This window comes from Arvicanthis niloticus, chromosome 21, assembly GCF_011762505.2.
Source record: "Arvicanthis niloticus isolate mArvNil1 chromosome 21, mArvNil1.pat.X, whole genome shotgun sequence".
NCBI lineage: Eukaryota > Metazoa > Chordata > Mammalia > Rodentia > Muridae > Arvicanthis > Arvicanthis niloticus.
The window spans coordinates 38,355,219-38,380,286 of NC_047678.1; the positions used below are offsets into that span (position 1 = coordinate 38,355,219).

The 25,068-nt window shown below is 38.4% G+C and overlaps 2 protein-coding genes across 7 annotated transcripts in view; one reads left to right on the plus strand and one right to left on the minus strand.

Moving 5' to 3' along the window:
- The window catches only part of Zcwpw2 (zinc finger CW-type and PWWP domain containing 2), an 83,055-nt gene extending 82,788 nt beyond the window's left edge, over positions 1-267 (minus strand). For all 3 annotated transcript variants that reach the window (XM_034483897.2, XM_076917299.1, XM_076917300.1), the window contains exon 1: positions 1-267. The gene's annotated coding sequence lies outside the window, so the exon portion shown is untranslated.
- Positions 259-24,538, plus strand: Azi2 (5-azacytidine induced 2). 4 transcript variants are annotated; one of them, XM_076917298.1, is made up of 9 exons: positions 343-741; positions 6,720-6,940; positions 8,699-8,824; positions 9,279-9,378; positions 10,170-10,318; positions 14,635-14,729; positions 20,004-20,122; positions 21,678-21,794; positions 22,674-22,862. In XM_076917298.1, exons 2-8 carry the CDS (start codon positions 6,725-6,727, stop codon positions 21,779-21,781), a joined length of 909 nt encoding a protein of 302 aa, XP_076773413.1. In that variant the 5' UTR covers positions 343-741; positions 6,720-6,724; the 3' UTR covers positions 21,782-21,794; positions 22,674-22,862. The 4 variants fall into 4 exon arrangements, with proteins under 4 accessions (XP_034339787.1, XP_034339785.1, XP_034339786.1 ...); XM_034483896.2 differs by lacking the exon at positions 21,678-21,794 and having other exon boundaries at positions 259-741; positions 22,674-24,538; XM_034483894.2 differs by lacking the exon at positions 21,678-21,794 and having other exon boundaries at positions 267-659; positions 22,674-24,538.
- Positions 24,539-25,068: the final 530 nt, after the last annotated feature.

Genomic DNA, 25,068 nt, shown 5'->3' on the forward strand with positions numbered 1-25,068 from the left:
CTCACGGAATCCGAGTGGCCGCTGAGCGGAAAGAAAGCGCTAGAGGGCGCCCAGAACGCGAGCCTCAGCACAACAGCCGCCAGCCTGCGACGCTTTCTCAGCTCCACTCCGCCTCCCTGCGGCTGGGAGCGACGCCTCACACGCCTCGGGGACCCCTGGGACTGGTAGTACGTACGCCCTGCCGCGGAGACTCACGGGACTCGTAGTGCGCCTCAGCCTACCGCAGAGGCTCATGGGACCTGTAGTACGCCCCGCCCCGCTAGAGCGCCGCTTAGCGGCGCTCTTATCGGCTTCAGGTCCGGCTTCCGGTTTCGTCGCGCTGCGCTGGCACACAGCCTGTGCGCAGCGGCGACACCTTTGTGGGCGGCGGGGCGTTCCTAGACCCTTCTAGAACCGAGCTCTAGGCCTCGCCGCCCCTGAGCGGGGCAGCGGGCTCCGGCAGCCCCGGAGTTGGCGCTCGTGCTGCTGGGTAACCGGCCTGTTCCGGCGACCCCGGGCCGCCCCTGCTCGGCTCATCTGTGACCTCCTCGGCCCCTGACTGCGGGAGCCGCGGCGGAAGACATGGGACTCCCTCGGTGCACCTGTGACGGCCACCTTGACTGGGGAAGCAGCGGCGTCTTCGAGGAAACCGGAAGCCCGTGGTGACCCCTGGCGACCCGGTTTGTTTTCAGCCGGCTTCCAAACACTGGGGAAGCGAAACCCGGTGGCCTTGGGGACCGCCCTACGTAGCCAGGGTTCGGGGTGAGTGCATCGCTCGCGCTCGCCGGGACGGTGCAGCCAGCCAGGAGGGGCCTGGTGGCTGTCGCCTGGCCAGACGCACGTCATTTTCCGTCCCCGGCGCCCCTCTGCTCTACAGAGCGGCCCACTCTAGCATCGCTGGTCCCTGCCATCCCCACAGCCCCGCTTCCACAGGCTCTTCTTTAGCCTTTCTGCTCGGGGACTGCTTGATCAAGTTTTGTCCGTGCTCTGACTCGCTGGGAACGCTTTCAGTTTTATTTCCTGCATTTATATCGGAGGGGGGAAAGAGGGACGTGGGTAGTGTCGGTGGCGTCTGGGAGTGACCGTCAGTCTAACTTGTGTGTTTCAGTCTCCTTTTCCGGCTGGGTTGCAAGGTAGGCTAACACTGTGGTCCTTCCCGCAAGGAACTCGGAAAACTCAAAAGTGGGATAAAATACCCATGGAAGCTACTAGAAATCAGAACAAAATGCCATTTGATGATCAAAAACATTGACATAGTGGGGTCATATTTCTACTCTAGAAATACAGAAGAAGCCCCCCCCCCGTTTGAAGTTTAAGTTGGATTGAACAAAATCTTAAAACATAGTATCATTTCTTGTTCTTAAAAAAAATCGTTCTCGTTACCTTGTTGATAGTGATCACTCCATCGTCTTAAATGGGGAATTATTGGAATTATTCACTCAATTGCTGCATTGTGGTGAATGTCCTGGGTTTGTAAATGAACGTTTTCATGTAAATGTGAGAGTTCCATTCATATCTAAAAGGCAGCGTGCTGTCATGGGAATGTCAGTGATTTGATGGAAAGCCCTGACATGTAAGCATTGAGTTTTCCACTTCCTCACTTAACAGGAGGAAAGGGTTAAGCTGCTTATTCTGACTTTCTCCTTCCCCCTTTTCTGAAGTACTGGGCTTGCTTTCCAAGGCACCCAGTTACAGATTCTAAGAGCTGTGCTTGCTCTGAAGTTGGCAACTTATTTGTAAGTTTAATTACTTCGCCTGTAAATTAAAGAGTGCTTACCCATTTTAGTGTTTTTACATTGATTTAATAAATTCTTAACAACAAGTCAGAGATGGTGGCATATGCCTTTAATAATCCCAGCACTTGGGAGACAGAGGCAGACTGATTCCTTGAATTCTAGTCTAGCCACTGCTATACAGTGAGACATCCTCAAGAAAAAAACTAAGGTGAAGCTCAGTTTCTAGAATATAAGTGCCTTTACCAGAAGTGCTTCATTAATGGTAGCAGAGCATGCCATGCTTACTGAGTCAAATAATATGATTTTTAAAAAGCTGAATAGGATCAACATAACTTTAATGACACTAACATTCTGAATTGAAGCTGGTTTTTATTGTCAGAAAGTAATTATTAACAACATTTAACATAGGTGTTTGTTTAAAAGTGGAAAGAAGGCTGCTCTTGGTACTGTACTTGAGTCTTAAGATTGCTTGGCCATAAAAACAGATCTCTAGGCTTAACGGCAGTCTGTGAGTCAGAGCCATAAAAATGAAAGTTGACATTTTTCTTTTCTTTTCTTTCTTTCTTTTTTTTTTTTTTTTTTTTTTTTTTTTTTTTTTTTTTTTTTTTTTTTTTTTTTGGTTTTTCGAGACAGGATTTCTCTGTGTAGTCCTGGCTGTCCTGGAACTCAGAAATCCACCTGCCTCTGCCTCCCAAGTGCTGGGATTAAAGGCGTGCGCCACCACCACCCGGCCGAAAGTTGACATTTTTCATATTCTATATCTGATACTGTTTTTGGACACTTAATGAACTACAAAGCATTTAGCTACAAAGGCACATAGATTTAAGTGCTGGCATCATTAAAAAGGGCACTTAGGAAACCCTTTTAAAGAAGCAGAAGCCATTCCTGTCATGATGAAATGATAAAGTTGAAATACTTCATGAACTATTACTATGTTCATGCAAAAGTTAGGTGGTCACCAGTTGAGTACATAAAACTAGCCTTGCCTGTAGATGGTCAAGAACACTAGTTATAATCTGAATTCTATAAATCATGTAATTCTCTTTAGTTCTTTTGCATCTCGATAATAGTTCTCAAGTAAGAATGGGACTCAACATAATTTGGAATACTTATTATAGAGTGTAGTTTGAAGTTTTTAACCCAGATATTCTGATTTACATGGATCTACAGTAAAACCACATAATACTCTTACCAGGACAGCAAGTAATTCTAGGCAGTAGTCTCTATTTTTCCAACACTGGGTTGGACTGTTTCCACCGTCCTCTTGCTGTTGAAAAGAACTAAACTTGTTTATAGCATTCTCTGGAATACATTACTACTTCATTACTGCTTTTATAGTTGTGAGGTGTAGACATAATGTATTTGTGCACTGTGCAAAGATTACCGATGTATTATTTATTATCAAGTGCTGATTTCTCTGTCCCCATATCTAGTTGCAATCCAGACATGACATTGTCATGTTTATTCTAAATATCTCCTGTTTTAAGTTTCTGTGAACATTGCTCCCTATTTATTCTTTGACTTGTCAATAAAAGCTGATCAGCCAGTGGCTGGGCAAAAGAGAGAACAGGGCAGGACTTCAGCTAGCCAGGGGACGAAGGTGTCCTGGAGACATCATGGGAGAACAAACCTGAAGCCCAGAGAGACAGACCAATATTAAAATGCAAGTATCCTTGGGATTTTGGCCAGGAGGTAGCCAGATTAGGTTAGAGGATTAAAATAGATCAATGACTGTCTGGGTATTGTGTAGTAAACCTTGATTAAATACATCTAATAGTCTCAATCATTTAGAAGCTAGCTGGGGGTAAAGAGATACTGCCACTTTTAAAATTACTTTTACAGAGAGGGACCCAATTAAGCTTGTCTTTGGAGAATATGTTTACATTGATTAAATTTTGAAAGTGAATTGTAAACCAGTAAAAAATTTGAGTCTTTCAGTCAATTTTATTTTTTGGTAGGAGTGTTGGGGTTCTCTTTTGTACTGGTAGAGATTAAATCCAGAGCCTTCTGTATGCTAGAAAATGCTCTCCCACTGAATTTCAGCAGTAGTGCAGTAATTTCCAGTGACTATATTTTCTATCTATGAGTAGTTAGTTATGAACAAGCTTCTTAAATGTTGCATGTTAGCATTAGCTTGATCCATTTAAATATAGTTCCATTTATCCAGAAAAATTAAACTTCAAAGCCAGCTGGCTGGTTTTGTAAATACATTTTATCACAGGGTTCCATACTGTAGCTACCCCAAGACTGCCTGGAATTCACTATATAGCCCAGCAGCCTTGAGGCAGTCCTTCTGCCTCAGTCTTTCAAGTGCTGTGCTTACAGATGTGAGCTACCCACCCATTCTCTAAGGTCTTGATGAATATAAGATTTTCTAAAGAAAAGTTCATTATGAGGGAAAAATATTACTAGTTCTGGTTCTAAAATCAAACAGCCTCTGCTGCACCCTAATCTCACCTGGCTACATTTATGGCCCAATTTTCTCATTTGTAAAAGAGACTTTAATAAGATTCTGTACCGCATAGTATAGTCATGAAGATTTAAATGGATGCTTCTAAGCAGCATAGTGCCAAGTCGTTCATTGGTGATTATATGAATGGATTTTGTGTTGCTGGTGTAAATAACTATGAAGGGGCTACTTACGAAGAAAGGGAACACCTTTAGTAATTTTAGAAGTTACAAGTCTTAAGATTGGTGTCCCATTCAGCCTCTAGCAAGGGTAAATGGGTGGCCCCTCATAGCAGGTCTCTGAGGAGTAAACTGTTCCCATCAGAGGTTAGGAAAAGAGGTAGCAGACTGGACCAGGGTTCAAGAGTCTTCTTTGAGGATATGCTTTCAATGACTTTCCATAATGCCCCACCTCTGAAAGGTACATAACATTTACACTACTACTTTGGGGACTATAACAGTTGTGAGTTTTCTTAATAAGTGTTGTGTCTGGGCTATCTTTTGATTTTGCAGAATAAGGGCCAAATTTTTCACCCTGTTCATCATTAAGGATCATCTCGCTTGATGTCCAGTTACATCTTTATCTCCTGTCATTCCTCTTTCAGCTCCTCTCTCCCCACACTTTTTCATGTCTGTAAAGTTTTTCACATGCTAGAAGTTAGCAGAATGTAAAGGTTTAACTGTGATAGTCAGCATGCCCTCCTCACTTGCAAGAGTGAACTTATGTCATTTGGAACCTTCTTTGAAAACCATCCCTCTGGCTACATAGCATTTTGTATTTTTTTTTTCAGATATGTTATTTGCCTATACAGTGTAATGATTATTTTTTTCTGTACGCCTGTCTCTCATACTTTGTTATGAAGGTTTTATTTTGTATTTTTGCTTAGGATATGATTAATGCTAAAAATGAATACAGAAATCACAATTGAATTATTTAAAACTTTGTTTAAAACAAAAATGCAGAAGCTCAGCTCTTTACAATTCTTTCTGCCTTTGTAGAGCGGTTTATTAGTGTTTGGTTTTAGATGATTTTAGAAGATACTCAGTTCAATAAATTCCATCCATTTGGGGTAGGATTTTTATTTAAATCAGATGAATAGTCTGGGCACTGGTTTTATGTCTCCTAAAACTAGTCTCTATCACAGCACTATATATCATATAGTATATAATAATAGATATGTAGTGCTCATTCAGGTAAAATAGTATATGACACTTTTATTTAGCCAGGGCTCTAGCCTAGGGCCTGATTCGTGTGTGGCAAATGCTCTTCTGCTGAACAGTGAAGCTGCCTGCGGCCATGAGTCAGCTGAGTTCACCTGAAAGGGGGCTGGGAATGAAAGGGTCGGAGGGCGAGAAGAGATGAAGCCAAGACAAAGTTCTGTGATCAAGGCTCCAAGCTTTAATGTTCAGCTCTCAATTTAAAGGGGAAGGCCCAACCCACAACTCTTCCTGGTTTCAGCCAGAGATGGGTGGGATAATCCATAATCCATTCTAGTTTGGAGATGTCTCAAGGCAAGCCCAGGGGCAGTTCTGCTTCTGTGTTCTGTGCAGCCAAGGTGGGTAACTCCACCTAGATCTGTTGGGGGCCGACTTTTAGCAGAAAGCGGCTATCAGCTTTGCAGCCATCTTGAGCCATATACCCTGACATGAGACTTGGATTACAATAGCCTACAACAGCTGAGCACACTCTGATAATCTTGGTTTAGATACCTTGGGTGCTTGAGATTAAAAGGTGTGTGAGATTAAAGGTGTGTGACTTAGAAGTGTAGAGATCAGAGACAAGACCTAAGGGCATGATTAAAGGCTTAGAAGTGAGACATATAAAAGGATAGAGGCAGACAGAGAAAGTAACAGATTACTTGACATTAGGTAGAAGACACTTGGCTCTAGAGAGAACAATTTGGAGTAATAGAGATTCAGACACTAGGAGTAGGAGTAGACATTAGACACTCGGAAGAGAACAAAAGGAGTACAACTAGGAACTAGGAACTCAAGACTTAGGAGGACTTGGACTAGGAAGAGAGACTGAAGAATAAACAGGACTGAATCACACTCTGGCCTCCATTCTTTGTGTCTGTTCTCACTCACTCTCTTGCTGAACCCGGACCCGCGGACCGGAGCAGCAGCTTGGGCCTGGATACAGTGGCCGCCAAACGGGACAGCCCGGGCCTCAACATTTTGCACAGGCCGTGACATAGACCCTTATCACTTGGTCTGTTGTGGTAAGCAAGGTCTCTCAGGCCTGCTCAAGGCTGGGGGAAGGGCATATAACAGTACTCACAGTCTTTTTTCACACTTTTATAGAACTTTAATTGTTCATAGTTCTACGTGTTTGTCTATATTAATTTTTCATTCTTTAGACTATAAAAGTGGTTATTAGCTTTCCCATTAAGTCACACAGAACTGACCCTGGATAGTTGTGCCTGTGTAGCAACTCTGTTGTGTTGCCTCTGAAAGAAAGTAGTTTTTATTAAAGTGACTTTCAGTATTCACATTGTAAATGTATCCTCCCGTGCTCACTGACCAAGAGTAACGTCATCCCTTCCTTCTCCATAGCTGCCATGGACACACTGGTAGAAGATGACATCTGCATCCTGAACCATGAAAAGGCCCAAAGAAGGGAGACACTGACACCACTCTCAGCGTATCCGGGAGATGAGTCTGTTGCTTCACATTTTGCTCTGGTCACTGCTTATGAAGACATCAAGAAGAGACTTAAGGATTCAGAAAAAGAAAACTCCTTCTTAAAGAAAAGAATAAGAGCTTTGGAAGAAAAGGTAGTTTCCCCCTCTCATTTGACTATACTTTTGACATAAAAAATAATTCCAAATATTTAAAATTTAAAAAAAATTTTTAAACGGTCTTCCAAGAATAAGAATTTCTAAATATTTCTCCATTAAACTGACTATGCCGCATCAGCCATACCATGTGTTCAGTGATATTATAGAATAGGATTTAACAACTTAAAGATGTTGTATTCCAAAAATTTTCTTTTCCTTTTTTCAGAATGCCTACTGTCATTGCTATGTATTGATGCTAGTTTGTCTGTTTGTTTGTTTGTTTCTTTCTTTCTTTCTTTCTTTCTTTCTTTCTTTCTTTCTTTCTTTTATTTTTGGTTTGTTTGATTTTGTTCTGGTTTTGTAAGGTGCACAAGCATCTATTTAAACGCCAGAAGGCAGCCTGATGTGCCTCAGGAGCTTTCCACGTTCTGTTTTGAGAATGGATCTTTCACTGGGTCATAGAGCTTACTAATTAGACTAGGAAGCCTCTGGGATCTTCCATTCCCTATGCCTCTATTACTGGGGTTACAAGTACACATCACCACACCTACTTGTTTACCTGAGGATTGAACTCAGGCCCTGCAGTGAGCAATTTACCAACTGAGCTGTCACCCAGTCCCACTATACATATGTAACTTGGAATTTTCAAGTCAAAACAAAAGAATAAGATACTAGTAAAGGAAACTATCAGGGGTCGGGGGCGGGGGAAACCTTTGACATTGCTTCACTGTATTTAACAACCAGCTCTTCACCAGGACTAGAACCTTTACTTCTGTGTTCTTTTTATTTTTATTTTCGTAAAGTAGGAATAATACTTTGAGCTAATAATGACATGTATTTTTCTATGCTTAGTGTTCCATTTCTGAATGCTATATAAGGTGATTTAAATGCATTCTAAATCATCAGACTTAAACTTAATTTTATATGTTGGAATTTTTCTTGGTTGCCCATTTATGGCATTGCAAGATTTTAATTGGTTTATATTTCTTCAACTCAGATTTATATTTGTATCTTACAAAAACAAGAGCTTCCACAAATGGTAAAAGAAATGAGTTCTTAGCAATCAAAGAGAGGGGTTTTCCTATACTTAAAAACTTGAGGAGGGGGTTGGTAGAATTTAATTTGCTTATTGTGTTAGAAAAACAAGGGAAGTCATTTATTATTAGTATTAGTTTCTTACTAATTCTGTCTTAGTAACTAAATATATTTGTCATATATTAAGGTAAATTACTGAAGGTAACTTTACAACTAATTGTTATGCTTTTAAAATTAAATAGAAACATGGAATTTAGTACGTAAACTAACATACAAAATCTGTACATTGTAACCATCAATCCTATTAATTTCAGGTTTTGGAATGTAAGGTTTAATGAAGTAACGTGTCTGTTCCTTAAGAAGTCTGATTTGATACTTTTCTGATGATAGAAATTAGATACTGTAGATTTGGGAAATACCCAGACATGTCATAAGACACTAATACTGTATTATAGTGTAATGATTAAGTTTATTATAAAGCAGACAGTACAAAGCACAGATTACTGCTGAGCAACAGAGAAAGTATTTGCCTTTTTTCTATATTATTTGTCTTCTTAATAAAAATTGTGTGGCAATGAAATAGTCATTTATACCCAAAGGTAAGCTTTATCCTTGCATTATAGTGATTAGAGTAAGATGGAGAGCCATCTGAGGATGGACTGACTTGGTTCTACACAATACCCACTGAAGATTTCTCCCCTAATTTTATACTATTATTAGCTTGTTGGAGCTCGAGTAGATGAAGAAACAAGTTCTGTGGGACGAGAACAAGTGAATAAGGCCTACCATGCATATCGCGAGGTGTGCATTGATAGAGACAATCTGAAGAACAAATTGGAAAAGATAGTAAGTTGATTTGAAATATAATACTTTGTATTTTAATTGTTATGTTTAGCAAGAGGCTTAGAATTAAAATAATGGGTTAAACAATTATTAATTAAAAATATTTGTGGTATATGGAAATTTTTAATAATTATATTTACCACTAATATACAGAATACTTAGAATTTAAGGATTTAAATACTTACGCATGTTAAGGACTTAAAGCCATCTCAACATCACTAACTTACTTTGAAAAAAGTCATGACAAGGTTGTTACTTAATTATTGGGGTTTTTTTGTTAAGCTTTTAATAGAGTGAGCAGTGATATCCTAAGAAACAAAAAGAATTAGGGTTCATTTTTCCATCTTTTAAAAGTTAGAATGAGATTTATTCAGCATTGACCTAAAAATTAAGGTATAAGACAAACAAAAATTGAGATGTTATTGACTGTTATTTGGCATTTTCCCTACTTAACTAGAATAAAGACAACTCTGAATCTTTGAAAGTGTTGACTGAGCAGCTACAGTCTAAAGAAGTAGAACTTCTGCAGCTAAGAACAGAGGTGGAGACTCAGCAGGGTACGCCGCTTCCTTGTTTATGGAGACTCTAATTGAATTGATCCATCTTTCCATTGTGTGACATCCATATGAGTGCCCTATGTCTGTATGATAGAGCCTTCATTTTTTTTCTTTTTTTTCATACAATATCCTGTTAACTTTTCTTTAGCTGAAAATTGTACTTTTCCTACAGGAGTTGTGATGTTTTTATTCAGGGGTAGTGTATGATGAAGTAGAGGAGAGACATAAAACCCCATCCGTACTGAAACTCTCACCCCAATGGTGTCTCCTAAGTTATCCTACTAAACTCACTGCCCACAGTTACAGTGTTGTGAAGTAGCTTCAATAAGACTCTTAATTTTTTGTTTTTTCCTGAAAGTTGATGAAATGTGCAGATGAGATGCTGAGATGGAAAGGTCTTCTGGGAGTTAGAGATATTAGTCCTGTTCCCATCAACAGTCCTATTAATTAAGTAAAAGAATCAACTATTGAGAAACCTGGCAGAAAATGAATATGAGCCCTTTCCAGGAAAATGGTTGGAGCTTTTCAAAGATGGAGAAATAAGGAGTGAGTCAGACATAATGTAGGATCCAGCTGTATTAACTCATAGTCAGATGTCTATGAGTACAGTTGTTTTGCAATGATTCTAGACCTGTCGGTCAAATTTCCAATTTTGATGGAGTAGGTGATACTGAGCCTTCGTACTTATGCATGTTTAGTGCTAGTTAGTTATTGACATCTTTACTAGTGTCACCTAGGAACTGTAATTGCTATAAAAAACAAAATTATTTTGTTGTCTATCCTTTTTCTAGTGATGAGGAATTTAAATCCACCCTCATCCAACTGGGAAGTGGAAAAGCTAAGCTGTGACTTGAAGATCCATGGTTTGGAACAAGAGCTGGAACTACTGAGGAAAGAATGTAGTGAGCTCAGAACAGAGCTACAGAAAGCCAAACAGACGGTACCTGAACGTTGTTAATAAATGGAGGACATCTGTGTGCTTTGTGCAGCATATATAGGATTGTAACTAAGTACTAAATCATAGGTCTATAATTAATTATAACCATAGAATAGACTCATTTCCAGAAAAAATCATGTTTATCATGTTGCTTCTAATATATGTTTTGTACATTCACTTTTACCCCAGAATATAGTTTTAAGATTTGATTTCAAATGTATATTGGGTTGTGTCTTAATTACTTTTCTGTTGTGACAAAACACCATGACCAAGGCAACTTATAAAAGAAAGCATTTAATTTGGACACCTGGTTCTACAAGGCTTGAGCCCATGATCTTCATGTCTGGGAACATGGCAGTAGGCAGACAGGCAGGCATGGTGCTGGAGCAGTAGCTGAGAGCTTACCTTTATCCACACATACAAGGTAGAAAGAAAAAGATAGCTTCCCAGGACTGCGTGAGCTTGTTAACCTTCAAGGCCCACTCCATTGACACACCTCCTCCAACAAGGCCACACCTCCCAAATGTTCCCAAATGTTCTACCAACTGCAGACCAAGCATTCAAGTAGATGAGCCTATGAGGACCATTCATATTCAAACTGCCTCAAGTTATTTTTTTTTTCAAACTTGTTTTCCTTCTAGTTCCTCTTGTTTTGAATGTGTCTGAAAATTTTGAAGAGAACTTAGTTTTAATCTTTCCCTTTATCTAACAATTTGGTTAGCTTGAACACAGGAGACAACAGTAGAGAATTCTTGCAAAACAACAGACCACTCACCACAAAGGAAGCCTAGCTTGCATAGCCTGTTTCTTTTCAGAAGAGTGATAGTTTTTAGCCAGCTTGAGATTGAATTAGGAAACTCAACAACAAAACCGTCTGCCAAGTCAGCTGCTGTAGTATGCCTGCCTCTTAGTTCTTCTCTAGGAGTCTGATTACTGATGCTCTACTGGGGTGAGGGGTAGTCAAGTTTTTAGGTGAAACTGGAATATGAGAATAGAGCAAAAATATTTTACATTTGTGTATTTTAACTAATTAAAGCCAGTTACTCCTCAGTTCAACCATTCACCCATCAAAAGCCTTGCACACTGCTGAGTGAGAACTTCTGGCCCTGTTCCTGTGGAGGTCACCATCTAAAAGTGGGGCTACTTGCCATCCTCAGTGTACCCATATCCCAGGTGGCCTTAAATGCTGCTTACTGTCATTAATCAGTGACCACTAGCTGAGAATGAGCTTCATGTAAGAATCTATAGCATTCTGCTTCTATCTGTCTGATTCACCTGACCTAGACAGTGAGCACCCATATTGGAAACTCTGGATGTGAGAAAGGAAAACACCACACAATTGCTATCTGGTTGGGTTAAAGCCAGTGTTTATTACTTGACTACAGAACTTTACTGCCCTACCTTTAAGCGTTCAGTTGGCCACACACCACCACTTCTTCAGACTTCCAATATTCTATTCCATACACCTTTACCATAGCCACTAACAAGTCCCCTTTAGAATAGCTGCTTGGACAAAAAGATTGCACTGCAAAGCTCTGAGTAACTGTCAGTGTTTACACTTTCCATGAAATAATTGATAGCTTTTATACATAAAGTATGTTTATATTTTATGCATAGAATATTTTACTGTAGAGTAAGAAACAGTACTATGTGATTATGGGAATCTATCTTATTGTGATTTTATTAAATATAGAAAATAGGAATGTCATTTTTAACTTTGAGGAAATTTATTTCTAAAGGCTTTGAGCACCTCTCTTGATAAACAGTAAGTTATGGATTTTATAGAGAGGTTAGTGTAGTACCTGGACAGAGTATATTCAATGTATACATTAAAACAAGCCAACAAATTTGTTTAGAGTATTAGATGTGTCTGCTGGGGATGAAGGGTCAAGTTATGGTTCTTATTACTTTCTCTGTTCCACTAGGTGGTGCTAGGGAATAAATATGGTTTTAGTTTACATCTGTCATATGCTAGCAGTTCATAGAAGCAGATTATTGAAAGTACAGGAAATGTTTTAAAGTTTTACCAGTTTAAACTGATGATGACATTAATTCCGAGAAACAGGAAACTTTTAAGGGTTTTATGTGAGATAAAGGGAGGAATGTTGAAGGGTGAGAAAAACTAAGCAGTGTCTGCTTTCCTTTCATAGTGTGTATTACTGACAGCAGGAGGTTGTGACGTGGAAAAGCCCACAACCGGGATCAAGAAACAAACTAAAAATAGTTGAAGTGACATTTTTTTTCAAGGTTTCCAACTTAAAACCATGATGTTTTATGTACTTTTGGATCTGGTTAGAATCTTATTGGATATGGGAATGTAAGAATGAGCCAATGAAAGAAGTCTATGTTCACATTATTAACTTGTCTGTATCTACTCTGGCCATACTTTAAAATGCTAACACATTATGTGACACCTACTTTAGGGTAGCTTCTGTGGTGTGTGACAACATCTCTTGTAGTCATACCAGGAACATTCTGGCTTCAATTATTGGCAAACTTGTCTACTAGAGTTTCTTGTTAGTAGGGTCAGCATTTCAGAGACCTTTCTGCTGGTGCTTTTCCAATTTTATATCCTAGCCATTTACATTCAGAACAGGTGATTCTGAGAGTTCAAAGTCAGCCAAAATAGTGTAAGAAACAGTGGTTCAAAATAAATAGCCCATGTGGAATCCTAGTGTTTTGCAGTATATTAAAGGCACTAGGAAAGCTGTATTGCAGGAACCTGTGAAACGTGAAATGAATTCCTAAGAGTGTAGCCTTCAAAATAGTGCAGCCTACTTATTTGCCATGAGGAATCTTTGCATGTTGGGGACAGTCCTTTTGACAATACTTTTTTATTGTTGATGATTTACATTCAACTTTTCTGAACTATCAGTAGGTATAAAATATTTTCTTATTCTTATGGAAAATGTATTTCCATACTGTTGGCTTTAAAGAACATTTCCAGTAAATGTGTGTTTTAAGTATACACTAAGGAACATGGTTTTTAATTAATGATACAAAAAACTAAAGGCTGTCTGGGGAAACTTTTATTTCTTATGGCGAACAGTAAAGAACAATACCAAGGATGCCTACATTTATGGTAGTTTTTGAAGTAGAGTCTCACTCCATAGTCCAAGTTGACCCAGGAACTCACTCCGAAGCCCAGGCTGTCCTGACTTCAGAGCAGTCCTCTTCCATTTCCCAAGTACTGGGACTGCGGGAGCGAGATAATATGCCCAGTTTGTAATTTGTCATGTAAGTAATACCGAATAGTAAAATTTTGTTTTTCAGCTTATACCAGCAGTTCCTGCTTAGAGACTAATTCATACCTGTGAGACTGATGTTTGAGTAAAAGTGCATTGTGAATAAGTATGATGCAGAAGATCTTGAATATATTAGATTAAAAAGTATCTTTTATAGGTGTTGGGGTTTGAGGTTGGTTTTTTTGTTTTGTTTTTGCATTGGTTTGGCTTGGAGGTGTTTATTTGTGTCACACCTACAATATAAACAACTTAAAGGGTGTGAGGATTTTAAGAACTTCTTGACAAGGCCACACCTTGCAAGGAAGTTTGGGAAGTGTAGTCTTAGGCTGGTAATACTGTGCCAAACCCCAAATCAAATTCTGTTATCATTGAAGAAAATGAGAACAGGGCCTGTGAAAATCACCAGAAAACTGCAACATTCATTGGAAATGGTTCTTTGTCTAATGTAGCACAATGCCTTAAAATAATAATAGTGTATGTAACTGATACAGTTTCCACCTCTAAACCAGTGTGTCCATATACAGTTCACACAAAAACAAAACAAAATCAAGCTACAGTGCTGCTCCAGCAGAGTTCATGGGTTCTTTACTTAAGATATAATTACATTTTCTTAAATTGGAATCAATTGTTTTTGAAAATATAGATCAAAATATTTGCACATGCAAGAAATTTCTTTAGGATGAAACTTATGCTATCATAAATTATGCTTGTTCAATATTTGCTGGTTTGTGTGCAGAAATTCCCATTTTCCCATAGAATTCAGACAGACGTACTTTAAACAGTAATGTGATAGATATGTTACCCTTCTTATTTTTTCAAAAGAATGTTTTATAGGATTCCAAACTCATGAGACATGTTTTATAGGACATTAAAGCTTGAACACTTAGGTAACTGGAAGTGGGTTAGACATGTCAGGAACAGGTGGCAATGTCTCTTTAAAACTGAGTATAAAATCTAGTCTTATACTTTATACAACTGTGGCTATAGTTTATGAATGTTGAAACATCTGTAGTAAATGAAGAACTGAAAAACATTGAAATAATTACTGTTGTTTTCTTTTTAAACACATGACAGGGTCCATCTCAGGAAGACATTCTGCAGGACAGAGATGTCATCAGGCCGAGCTTGTCGAGGGAAGAGCATGTTCCACACCAGGGCCTTCACCACAGGTCTCCTGAGTGCATTCTACCTTTCTAATATGGTTTAACTTGAGAAGCAGCAGGCATTATATGTGCAGCTGTAATCTCTGATCACTGTTTATTTATAAAAATGATTTAACAGTTACTTGCCAACAGGCTTAACCTTACTTGCTATGCCAGCCTGTCAGAAATATCTGAAAGACATTTGTTTTAGAGAAATCACAACTGGTCATAGTACACATCTTTTAATCCTGTAGCAAATCCCATGTTTTATTTTTAGTTCCTTCAAAGCAGTGCTTCTCAGCCTTCCTAATGCTGCAACCCTTTAATACACTTCTGTAAATGTATGTTTTATTCTCCTGAAGTAATTGTCTGGAAGCTTACTGCCTTTGTCTGCTAACCTAGGCCTAGTCCTGGAAATTTCTAGTCTTTATACAATCTTACCTAGAATGTTTTCAGCCTCTGAAACTTACTGCTGAATAAGCTCACCCTTTCTAGTTCTTTCTAAACTCTGGCTGGCTGGTTCAATTCAGCCGTTGTGCTTCAAGCTCCTCTCCAAACGGACTGATTTAGTCTGCCTTCTCTCTCTCAGCCTCTAACATTGCTCTGCTTGGCCTTATACTAACTGGCAATCTGTTCTAATCTTCTGGCTCCTCATTCTCTGGCTCATTCTGTCTTCACCTGTCCGTCTTCACTTGTCCCAATAAAACCACCTTATTGCCTCTTTGTGCATTGCCCCTAAAGTAGCTTCCCTTTCCCCTTCGGAGAGTTGGGCAGATCTTATTCTGTCAAATAGGATTTGTCTCATTGTCTGCCACTCCATTAGACATCACTTTCAAACTGTGCTTCCTTCTACAAAGTAACTTTACCTTCATTGTTTGGGATTAAAGGTGTGTACTAAGAATGTGCCTGTATTTCAGCCAGAGGGATTAAAGGTGTGTGCTAAGGCTAAAACCACACCACAATCAGAAACCGTTTTTTCCCCCAGTAAACACCACAATCTCAGGGTTCGTAGTGTGCTCAAATATCCTGCAACACAGTTCCTTGTGTTGTGGTAATCCCCAACCATAAAATTATTATATCATTGCTACTTAATAACTATAATTTTGCTACTGTTATGAATTGTAATGTAAATATCTGTTATGCAGGACTTCTGATGTGTGACTCCCAAAGGGGTAACAACCTACAGGTTTAGAACTACTGCTTTTAGGGAATGTAGTTTTATGGAATTTCAAATGCTAAAGAAAATTATTTATGTCTAAAGTAAAATCATACAGATAAGTAGCTTTTTCTTTTAACATGGGGAGTATTCATTTCTTTATGAAAAGGTTGCTATATAGTGTCATTCAATAAAAGACAACACAATACTTTCTAAACAGGGCATGTAATGCTTGCTTGAGATGTAGACAAGTTTCATAACACCAAAGTCAGAGGGGTAAAAGTTTATACTTGAACTAAGCATATTTGCGTGGACAATCAACCACTTTACAGGTCCTTTGGCGTGGATACAATGACAATGCCCATAAGAAATATGGTTCCCTAAAAGGGCAGTGGACAGGTACCACCGCTTTGAAAAAGGGACCTTGTGGAGTGGAGCCAACTCTTGAACCTATCTCCTCATGAGCAAAATGAGATTTTCCGTTGTCCTATGAGGGTTACTGTTGCTGTGATAAAGCACAGTGACCAAAACAATTCGGGGAGGAAAGGGTTTCTTTAGCGTACTCTTCCACATCACTGTTCATTATCAAAGATCAGGACAGGAACTCAAATGGCAGAATCTTGAAGGCAGGAGCTGATGCAGATGCCATAGCAGGGTGCTGCTTACTGGCTTGCTTCCTCTGGTTTTCTCGACCTGCTTTCTCATAGAACTCAGGATCACCAGCCCAGGGATGGCCCCACCCACAATGTGCAGGCCCTCCCCTATCAACCACTAATTAAGAAAATGTTCTACAGGCTTGCTTATAGCCCAGTCTTAGGGATGCATTTTCTCAGTAGCGGCTCCTTCCTCTCCAATGACTCCAGCCTGTGTCAAATTGACATACAACCTGCCAGCACAGCCATTTTGTCAGGCTGGAGCAAGAAAATGGGTGAAGCACCTATGCCTGGTATATAATGAATGCTCAACCGTAATTATTCTTATGTTTTTATGTTTTATAATTATTGCTTTTCAGGGCTCACAATTTGATTAATGTAAATTTTAGTACTCAACAATGCTATATACATTGTTTAGAGGCAACCACATTCGTAACATTATTTTTTTAGGTCATTTAAAGCAAGTTCAGGTTTATACTTGCATGAGGCCCCCAACACATACACAGCAGAGGACTGCCAGGTCTGGGTTCAGTCAGAATGCACCTAACCATCAAGAGACTGGAGGCCCCAGGGAGTCTAGAGGTCTGGTGGGATATTGGGGTTATAGGAACATCCTTGTGGAGATGGGGGCAGGGAGGAGGTACGGAATGTGGGACAGTCAGAGGGTGGACCAGGAGGGGAATAAAATCTGGAGTGTAAAAAAATAAATAATTTTTAAAAAAGAAAAGAAAATTTTCTGAAAAAGCTGGAGAGGTATATTGAAAACATTTCTGATAAAATTAAAGTTTTAATTTCTAATTAAAAATGATTAGATTTTTTCTAAGAAAATATTATTAGAAAATATTCTGACAAAATTAAAGACATTGAAATGATTTCTGATAAAATTGAAGACAAATACAGGAAAAATTCTGAAAAAAGTGAAAAAATATATTTAAAAAATCAGATAAATTGAATTTCTATATGAAAAAATGATAAAATTGAAGATAGAAGAAATTCCTCATAAAATTGAAGACAAAAAATTTCTGAAAAAAATTAAAGAAATATATTGAAATTTTTGAGATAAAATTGAAGTTTTCTATGAAAACAAGGATAAAATTGAAGACATACACAGAAAATATTCTGATAAAATTGAATATAGAAAAAAATCCCTGATGAATTTGAAGAAAAATATAGAAAAAATTTCTGGAAAAACTGAAAAAGGTATACTGAAAATATTTCTGATAAAATTGAAGTTTTATACAAAAATGATAAAACTGAAGATACATAGAAGAAGAAATAGGGTACAATGGTATGCAGCCCACGTAGTCGCAAACACTTGGACAGAACACCCAGTACTCACGGGGGTGGGTGGAGCCCTGCTAAGAACTGGAGAACTTGCCTTTTCATTTCTTTTTTAATGGTTTTAACATGCATAGAATAACCAATCATTTTTACACGTTTTAAACACTATAAGACTTTGATGTTAAGGTAATAACAACTGAAGTTATTTTGTTATCCATAGAGGAAGAGTTGTAATTAGTAGTAATCTTATATACTGGGGTGGCAGAGTGGACGTGTGCCACAGAGCCTGTGTGGTAGTCAGAAGGCAGCTTAGTAGAGTCAGTTCCTATCTCCGTTCTCACATTGGTTGCAGGAGTTAAGACTCAGGTCACTTGCCAGTGTGTAAGGTATCTGAAACTACCTCTTTATGTGCATGTTGTGGAGCCTGCATGGGCTGATAGGGATGGGGATGCAGAAGCCCATAGAAGCCATGGAAGGTGTGAGATCCTAGAAGTGGAATTGCAAGCGGTTGGATGCTAGGAGCTGAGTCCTTGTCCTCTGCAAGAGCAGCCAGCAGTCTTGAACTACTGAGCCATTTCTCCTGCCCAATCATAGCTGTGTTTTTAATTTGTAGTTTTAGTGTAGGTAATACTTGAGCAAAGGATAGAAGGGTAGTTGATGATATAGTTCTATCTTATCTAATTTTTAAACATATCTTAATTAAATTGAACTTTTTAAATGTACACAAGGTATTGATACTAATATCTTTATCGCCATATTTTATTTGTCTAGCTATTTTGAGTGACTACATGTACTTGGTGTTTGAGTACCCAAGTATTATCATGAGTATTTTCTTTTTTGTAAGTCAGGTACAGATTCACCATTTTATAACAATAATAAACTAATTTCAAACTGTATTATTCATGCCTGTGTACTTGAGTTAGCATGTGTACAACACTTTCACCTGCTGCTTTAGAATGAGTGACCCTTTGACAAACACTGAATGCCCAAAATTACACCATGAAAGCAGACTTCACTATGAAACAGTCATTGTAAAAAGCAGATCCAGTGTTTACTGGCTCCAAAGGAGATCTGCTTAAATATACCAAAGCTTAACCAAAATATTTAAAATACTAGATTTTTCTCCAACGCAATTTAGTTTGCTATACGTTTATAACAGTTATAGTCTGTGGTTGGGTAGAAATATTCTGTCAAAAGAGGTAAAATTTTACCTCACATAATTTGACCTATTTGTTTTAATATATACCTATTGCTTCTGTAACTAATACTAGATTCAGATCTCAAGGTTATCTCTTTGAAGTTTAAGTTCTGTTTACTAGATAGACAAAACTTAAAAAAGGAACTAAGCATGTTTGTTTAGTTCTATTTTTATATCACTTAACATTCTCTGATATTAGCGGTTGTTCTGATACGATGAAGTCAGTTATTCTTATTTCAAATACTACTGTATAATAAAATATATGCTGAGGATTCCAGTTCATTTAGTTGAAAATTAAGAACCTAAAGAAAATCATGAGCCTTGAGGATTTAATGGAAATAAAAGCTCTTAAAATTAGTTATAAACTGTTTCATATCCTTTTAATTGTAAAACTCTGAAAAGGCATTTTGAAGTTTTGTTTCCTATAATCCACTTCTCTAGCTGCTGCTTCATTAGGGAATCATGTGACTCTTCGTGTCTTGTGCTGTCATGTCACATTGGTTTAGAACCAACAGTATGAGACAGCCCAGTCAGACATAAAGAATGTAATGCATGAAACCTCAATTTTGTCTTAATGTGGTCTTGGGTATCTGCTCACCACTTCATTTCACAGTGTCAAAACAATCCCAAGATAAAGACAAATTCAAAGACCATACATGAATGAATGCAATTTTATTCTTGATCAGATTGACAAAAGGAAAAGCATATTCCTTACTAATTATATTAACAGCACTGCACATTATTGGCTAAAATCAATCCTTAGTTCTGAGAGAGCCAGTGAAAAACTCACTGGTCAGAGTATTATTCATGATCTGATTAATATAGTAGTTACTTCCTGAAATCAGAGCAGTGTTATTCCTAGGTTTTTCACTTAACAACATTCCAAATAAATACCTTTTAGCTTCATTTATATTGCCATCAAAGTATAAATATAAACCTGTTTGTATTATAAAGTTGTTGCCCTTTATCCATAAAAAGGCCCAGTGTAACTTGTTTTTAAAATTCCATTTCAGTGATAATATGCAACATGCATACTGGGAACTGAAGAGGGAGATGTCTAACTTACACCTGGTGACTCAAGTGCAAGCAGAACTACTAAGAAAACTGAAAGCCTCAGCTGCAGTCAAGAAAGGCAAGTCACTGCTGGCTGGAAATGCTGACTCCAGCCAGACTGCCTGAAGAGCCGCTAGCTGCTTTCTCTTAGTCTCATCTGATGACGCTGATAAGCCAGACTGTAGCCGTGTGCCCGCTCACACCCATGCTCTGCTTCCGCCTCAGTCTCTAGCTGGGCAGCCTCACATGGAAGGTGTTGCTGGTGGTTTTTCTTCAGTACTATATTCTTTTCCCCTTGTGGCTTTTCTCAGCCAAGTGTTGCTTATGTAAGGCCATGGTGTTAGGTTTGTGCTAAGGGGCCTTTTACCACAAGTATATAGATAGATTTAGTTATATATTTAAAAAGAGCTCCAAAGTTCCATTTCAGTACTATGAAATATACCAAAGACCTAGCTTTTTATTTTTAAAACAACTCTGACTCATTTAGTTCCTGATATCTTTTTTATAAGCTTTTCTTTTCCTTATAGGACCTCTGATTTGAAGGCAGACTCAATCAAAATTTCCCACTGCATTGGTTGGTTGGTTAGTTGGCTGGTTGGTTGGTTTTCTTCAGACAGGGTTTCTCCATGTAGCCGTGACTGTCCTGAAACAATAGTATCTCTCCTGGGCCCCGCCATCCACCCCCTATGCATGTGTGTGTGGACCAGGTTGGCCTCAAAACTCAGAGATCTGCCTGCCTCTGCCTCCCAAGTGCTGGGATTACCCACTCAGCCATTGCTTTCTTTTTAAAGCCAATGTTTAACTAAAGCCTTTGAGTTTTGTGTTAGCTAGTAGTGGGTACTTTTTTGCCAGTGCTGTTTTTGTATCTTAGGAAATAATTTCTGTTTGCACCCAACACGATAGGTTAACATCCAAAACATACAGCATATGTCTGATGTCTTAAATTTTATTTTCAAAGGAATGTGGTGTGACTTTGAAAAGTGGTCATCACCTAATTTAAAATTGTTACTTACATCTCTGTTCTAAAGGAGAACAAGAAAACTTTTGTAACTATTCTCAGGAGTGTTTGTAAGAGACAGTGTTTCACATGGGGGGGGGGATTAATTCAAAGTCTCTTGATTTCTGTGGAGTTGGGTACTAAAGAATCAGGCAAATTAATGTGATTTTGAGCAAACAGCTCAATTTGTGGTTCACCTTACTGTCACAGTTGCTAAGGTTACTTATGACAATACCATAGGTGGATGGCAGAAGTAAGACTTCTCCTTACAGGGACTCAGCTGTTGTTGAGTATGCTGTCAGTATAACTACTTACATCATTAAATAGTATGTTCTAATAAAGGAGAACAGCTCTTCCCACCCTGTGTTCCTTTTACTGATGACACAGTCTTTTGACGCCTTTGCACTCTCGTTTACTAGAACGTTTCCCTGGACAATGTTAGGCAGTCACCAGTCCCTACAGCTCGTTGTTTTAAGCAGACTGGGTTATGGCTCACTTATCCATAACCTGTCCATCACTGTTTTACAGAAGAATTCATTATTCTTTCAGTTCCTTTACTCTATTCATCCCCTTCCACCCATCACCCAATGTCTCCATTTGTTTCTTTTAAAATTACATGAGTTGGTTGGTCCAGCAGGATGGCTCAGCAAGTGGAAGAGCCCGCCTGCAGGCTTGAGGACCTGTTGCACCTGGAACTCAACAGTGGAAGGAAAGAACCAACTCCAGAAACTTGTCCTCTGACCTTCATGCTCATGTGTGTACCTGCATTCTCATGCACACACACACACACACACACACACACACACACATAAAATATTAGGTTGCATAGAGCCAAGCCTTAGATACTGTTAGTCATTCTTAGGTTAAGAAAAAATACAGCTTTCAATCATGGCAGGTTGAGAGGAATAGAAGAGGCTACTGTTGCAGGATACTGCTGTGGCTAAACATTAACTTCCAAGCAGTCTTTTTCTAAGCCACTGTGTGTATGAAACACCTTTTCATTTACTCTTTAAGTTGATCTGCTTGTTGACCAAAGCAGAATTATATTTTCTATTATATTTGCTGTAAGAAATTGAACTTATAGATTTTACTTCAACTATTTTATCCACGGAAGTCTTTGAGTACATGTTAAATTTTCATTCGACTCTTAAGAATCCAAGGTATACTTAAAAAGTAAGTTACTTTTTAAACCCTCTCCCATTGAAAAGTTTCAGTAAGCAAAAGAATATATTTTAAACCCACTAATTCTTCACATTTTTTCCACTAAAATGGTCTAAAAACTTTCACTAGCCACATTAAAGGCCAAGAACTTTTCTTCCTTTTGCCTTGTTTTAAAAAAAAAAGGCTATACCTTTTTACAACATACAGATTCTTTATCAGCAGGATGACATAGGCAGGAAAGAATTCTGACATCCATTTTGCAAACAAAGCAGTTGGTGAATGACCTTAGTCTCAGGGTCAGTAAATACGTGATCTCTCAGAACTTAGATCTCTTAAGTATCTCCAAATCAGTTTCCCAATGGTCATACTAAACTGGAAATGCTAATTTTAGTGTCTGTTGTAAAACTGGTATATAATATGTTTACAATCTCAAATGCTAGAAGACTGACACACAGCTATGCTTTCTTTTTAGCCTGTACCCCAGTAGGATGTGTTGAAGACCTCGGGAGGGACAGCACGAAATTGCACTTGACAAATTTTACTGCAACTTACAAAAGACATCCTCCTTTGTCACCAAATGGCAAAGCCACTTGTTATGCTCCGTCTTCCCCTTTCCCAGGAGATAGAAAGGTGTTCTCAGACAAAGCAGTTCTTCAGTCATGGACAGATAACGAGAGATTGGTTCCTAATGATGGTGCAGACTTTCAGGAGCACAACTCCTATGGGAGAAATTCTCTGGAAGATAATTCCTGGGTCTTCCCAAGCCCTCCTAAATCAAGTGAGACAGCGTTTGGTGAAAACAAAAGCAAACTCTTACCTTTATCCAACCTGCCACCACTGCATTACCTGGATCAGCATAATCAGAACTGCCTTTACAAAAGTTAATTTGACTTGTGATCTGATCAGGAGGACACTGAGTCACTGGTTCTCCCAAGAGATTGTTCAAACTGAAAGTGGACTCTGAGTGATGTCTTGCGGAGGGAGTTCTCCAGTGTGTACATTTGTACATTCTGTACAACATATGTATGTAGTTGATTTTCCAGTACGGAAACCTCCAGTTGTTACCTTTGAAAACAACTGCAAATTTTTGCTTCTTGGATAGAGTGGAAATGAAAATTTTAGACATGGTTTTATAAAGTATGTGACCTGCCTATAATCCAATCATTAAATAGAAAGCAGCCTTTAATATAAGAGAAAAACCATGTCTGCTGGTTCAGATTGTATCAAGAAGCAAATAAGTGTGGATAGGTTGTGCTTTCTGTAACTTCCTGATGCATAAAGATTTGAAATACAATGGAATAAAAGTAGGTTATGAAATCTCTATGCTACTCTTTCAAGTTTTAAGATTTAAAATCATTTTTAAGTAAAATGTTTGTGTATACAAATTTAAAGTGCAATTTGAATTCTGAGACTTGAACTAATGATGATTGAAGCCAACTTTTCCCAGTTATACAAATCCTAAATTGTTAAAAATGATGTGCTATGTGAATAAACTATTATAAGCTTATATAATGTCCAGTTAAAAGTAGAAAAGCATCTCACAGGGTAGCCTCTTCAGTGATTCATAGTGAACTCACCATGTGGTCATGTTCAGCAGGACAGCTATTTGTATCACACAGAGCAGCTTATAGACTGTTAGACTAGGACATTTGAGAAAGTAAATGTATTAGCTGCATCTAGAACTAAATTTTGTGCTGTACAATTATGAAATATTCCCCAGACTCATTCTAAGTGGCCAATCACTTGTAAATAAGTAAAGAAATAACGAAGATGGCTTCATGTGGAAATTCATCTAAATTCCTTCAAGGTCGAAGCACTACAAGTGTTAGTAATCATGTACTACCTGTTTGACGTAAGAAGACTTTATCCTTTTCTAAGAGGCATTTCATGTGTCCTGAATTTAGAGGATCTCTGCCTGCTTATCACTGAATACCATGCATAGCCAGGCACTGTTCACTGTTGAGTTATCAGTCACTTACTCATGCCTGTCTGTGATTAATGGAATTGATGTCAGATACTGGAATGTATTCTGACCAGTGAACACAGCTCACTCAAGGGAGTACAGGCTCCTGCCAAGTAATACAACAAGACCCAATATGCATAAAACAAATACACGACTCCAGGCTCCAGCTGAAGGAACTAACTATCTGTGTAATAAAGCAGACACATTTCTCATGAGGCTGCTAAGGCTGTCCATCACCTCTGTCTAATGTAGCTTACTGGTTTGCCTTTTTAAAAACCAAGATGAGAAGTTTTCTTTTGTAAAGAGAGTCTTATGTTTTTGAACAATGCCAAGAAATTGTTTTAATTAAAATTATTTTTGTTTTTAAAATGGAATTGGATGTGACATACTGTCCTTGCCTATGTATATTTCCAAAGTGTGGTATTAATTTTATTTCTCCAACATATTCTGATTGGAGCAAATTCCCTCTAACTAGTATTAACAGTTATCAAAAAGGATTGCTAGAACAGTCTGGTGTTAACAGTTCAAAGTATTAATGGCCTGTGTAAGACTTCTTAGCTAGAAAAGATAAACCCTAAAATATTTTTACCTGGTCAGAAAATGTTTAAATATATACTTAGTCAATGATGCCATCTGTATTTTGTGATTCATTCAAATGAACAGTTCTGTTGGTCCTTTTCATACTGGCTGACAACCCCATGAGTTGCCCTTGAAATTTTCTGTAATAGCTGGATTTCTTTTGTAAGAAAATTCAATTAAGCGCACCTGTAACTCAGTGATATTAGGACACAACCAACAGCAGCCACCTGGTCCTTCCTCTTGGTCCATTATTGTATTGAGCAGAGGCCAAAATAGAACTGTCCTATGAACCTGTAAAAACCCAGTCTCCAAAGACACATCTGCA

Coding starts and splice junctions, on each gene's coding strand:
- Azi2 (XM_034483896.2), top strand. CDS start 6,725: ATGGACACACTGGTAGAAGATGACATCTGCATCCTGAACCATGAAAAG. Junction 6,941..8,698: donor TAAGAGCTTTGGAAGAAAAG/GTAGTTTCCCCC, acceptor TACTATTATTAG/CTTGTTGGAGCTCGAGTAGA. Junction 20,123..22,673: donor CTCAGCTGCAGTCAAGAAAG/GCAAGTCACTGC, acceptor CTTTCTTTTTAG/CCTGTACCCCAGTAGGATGT.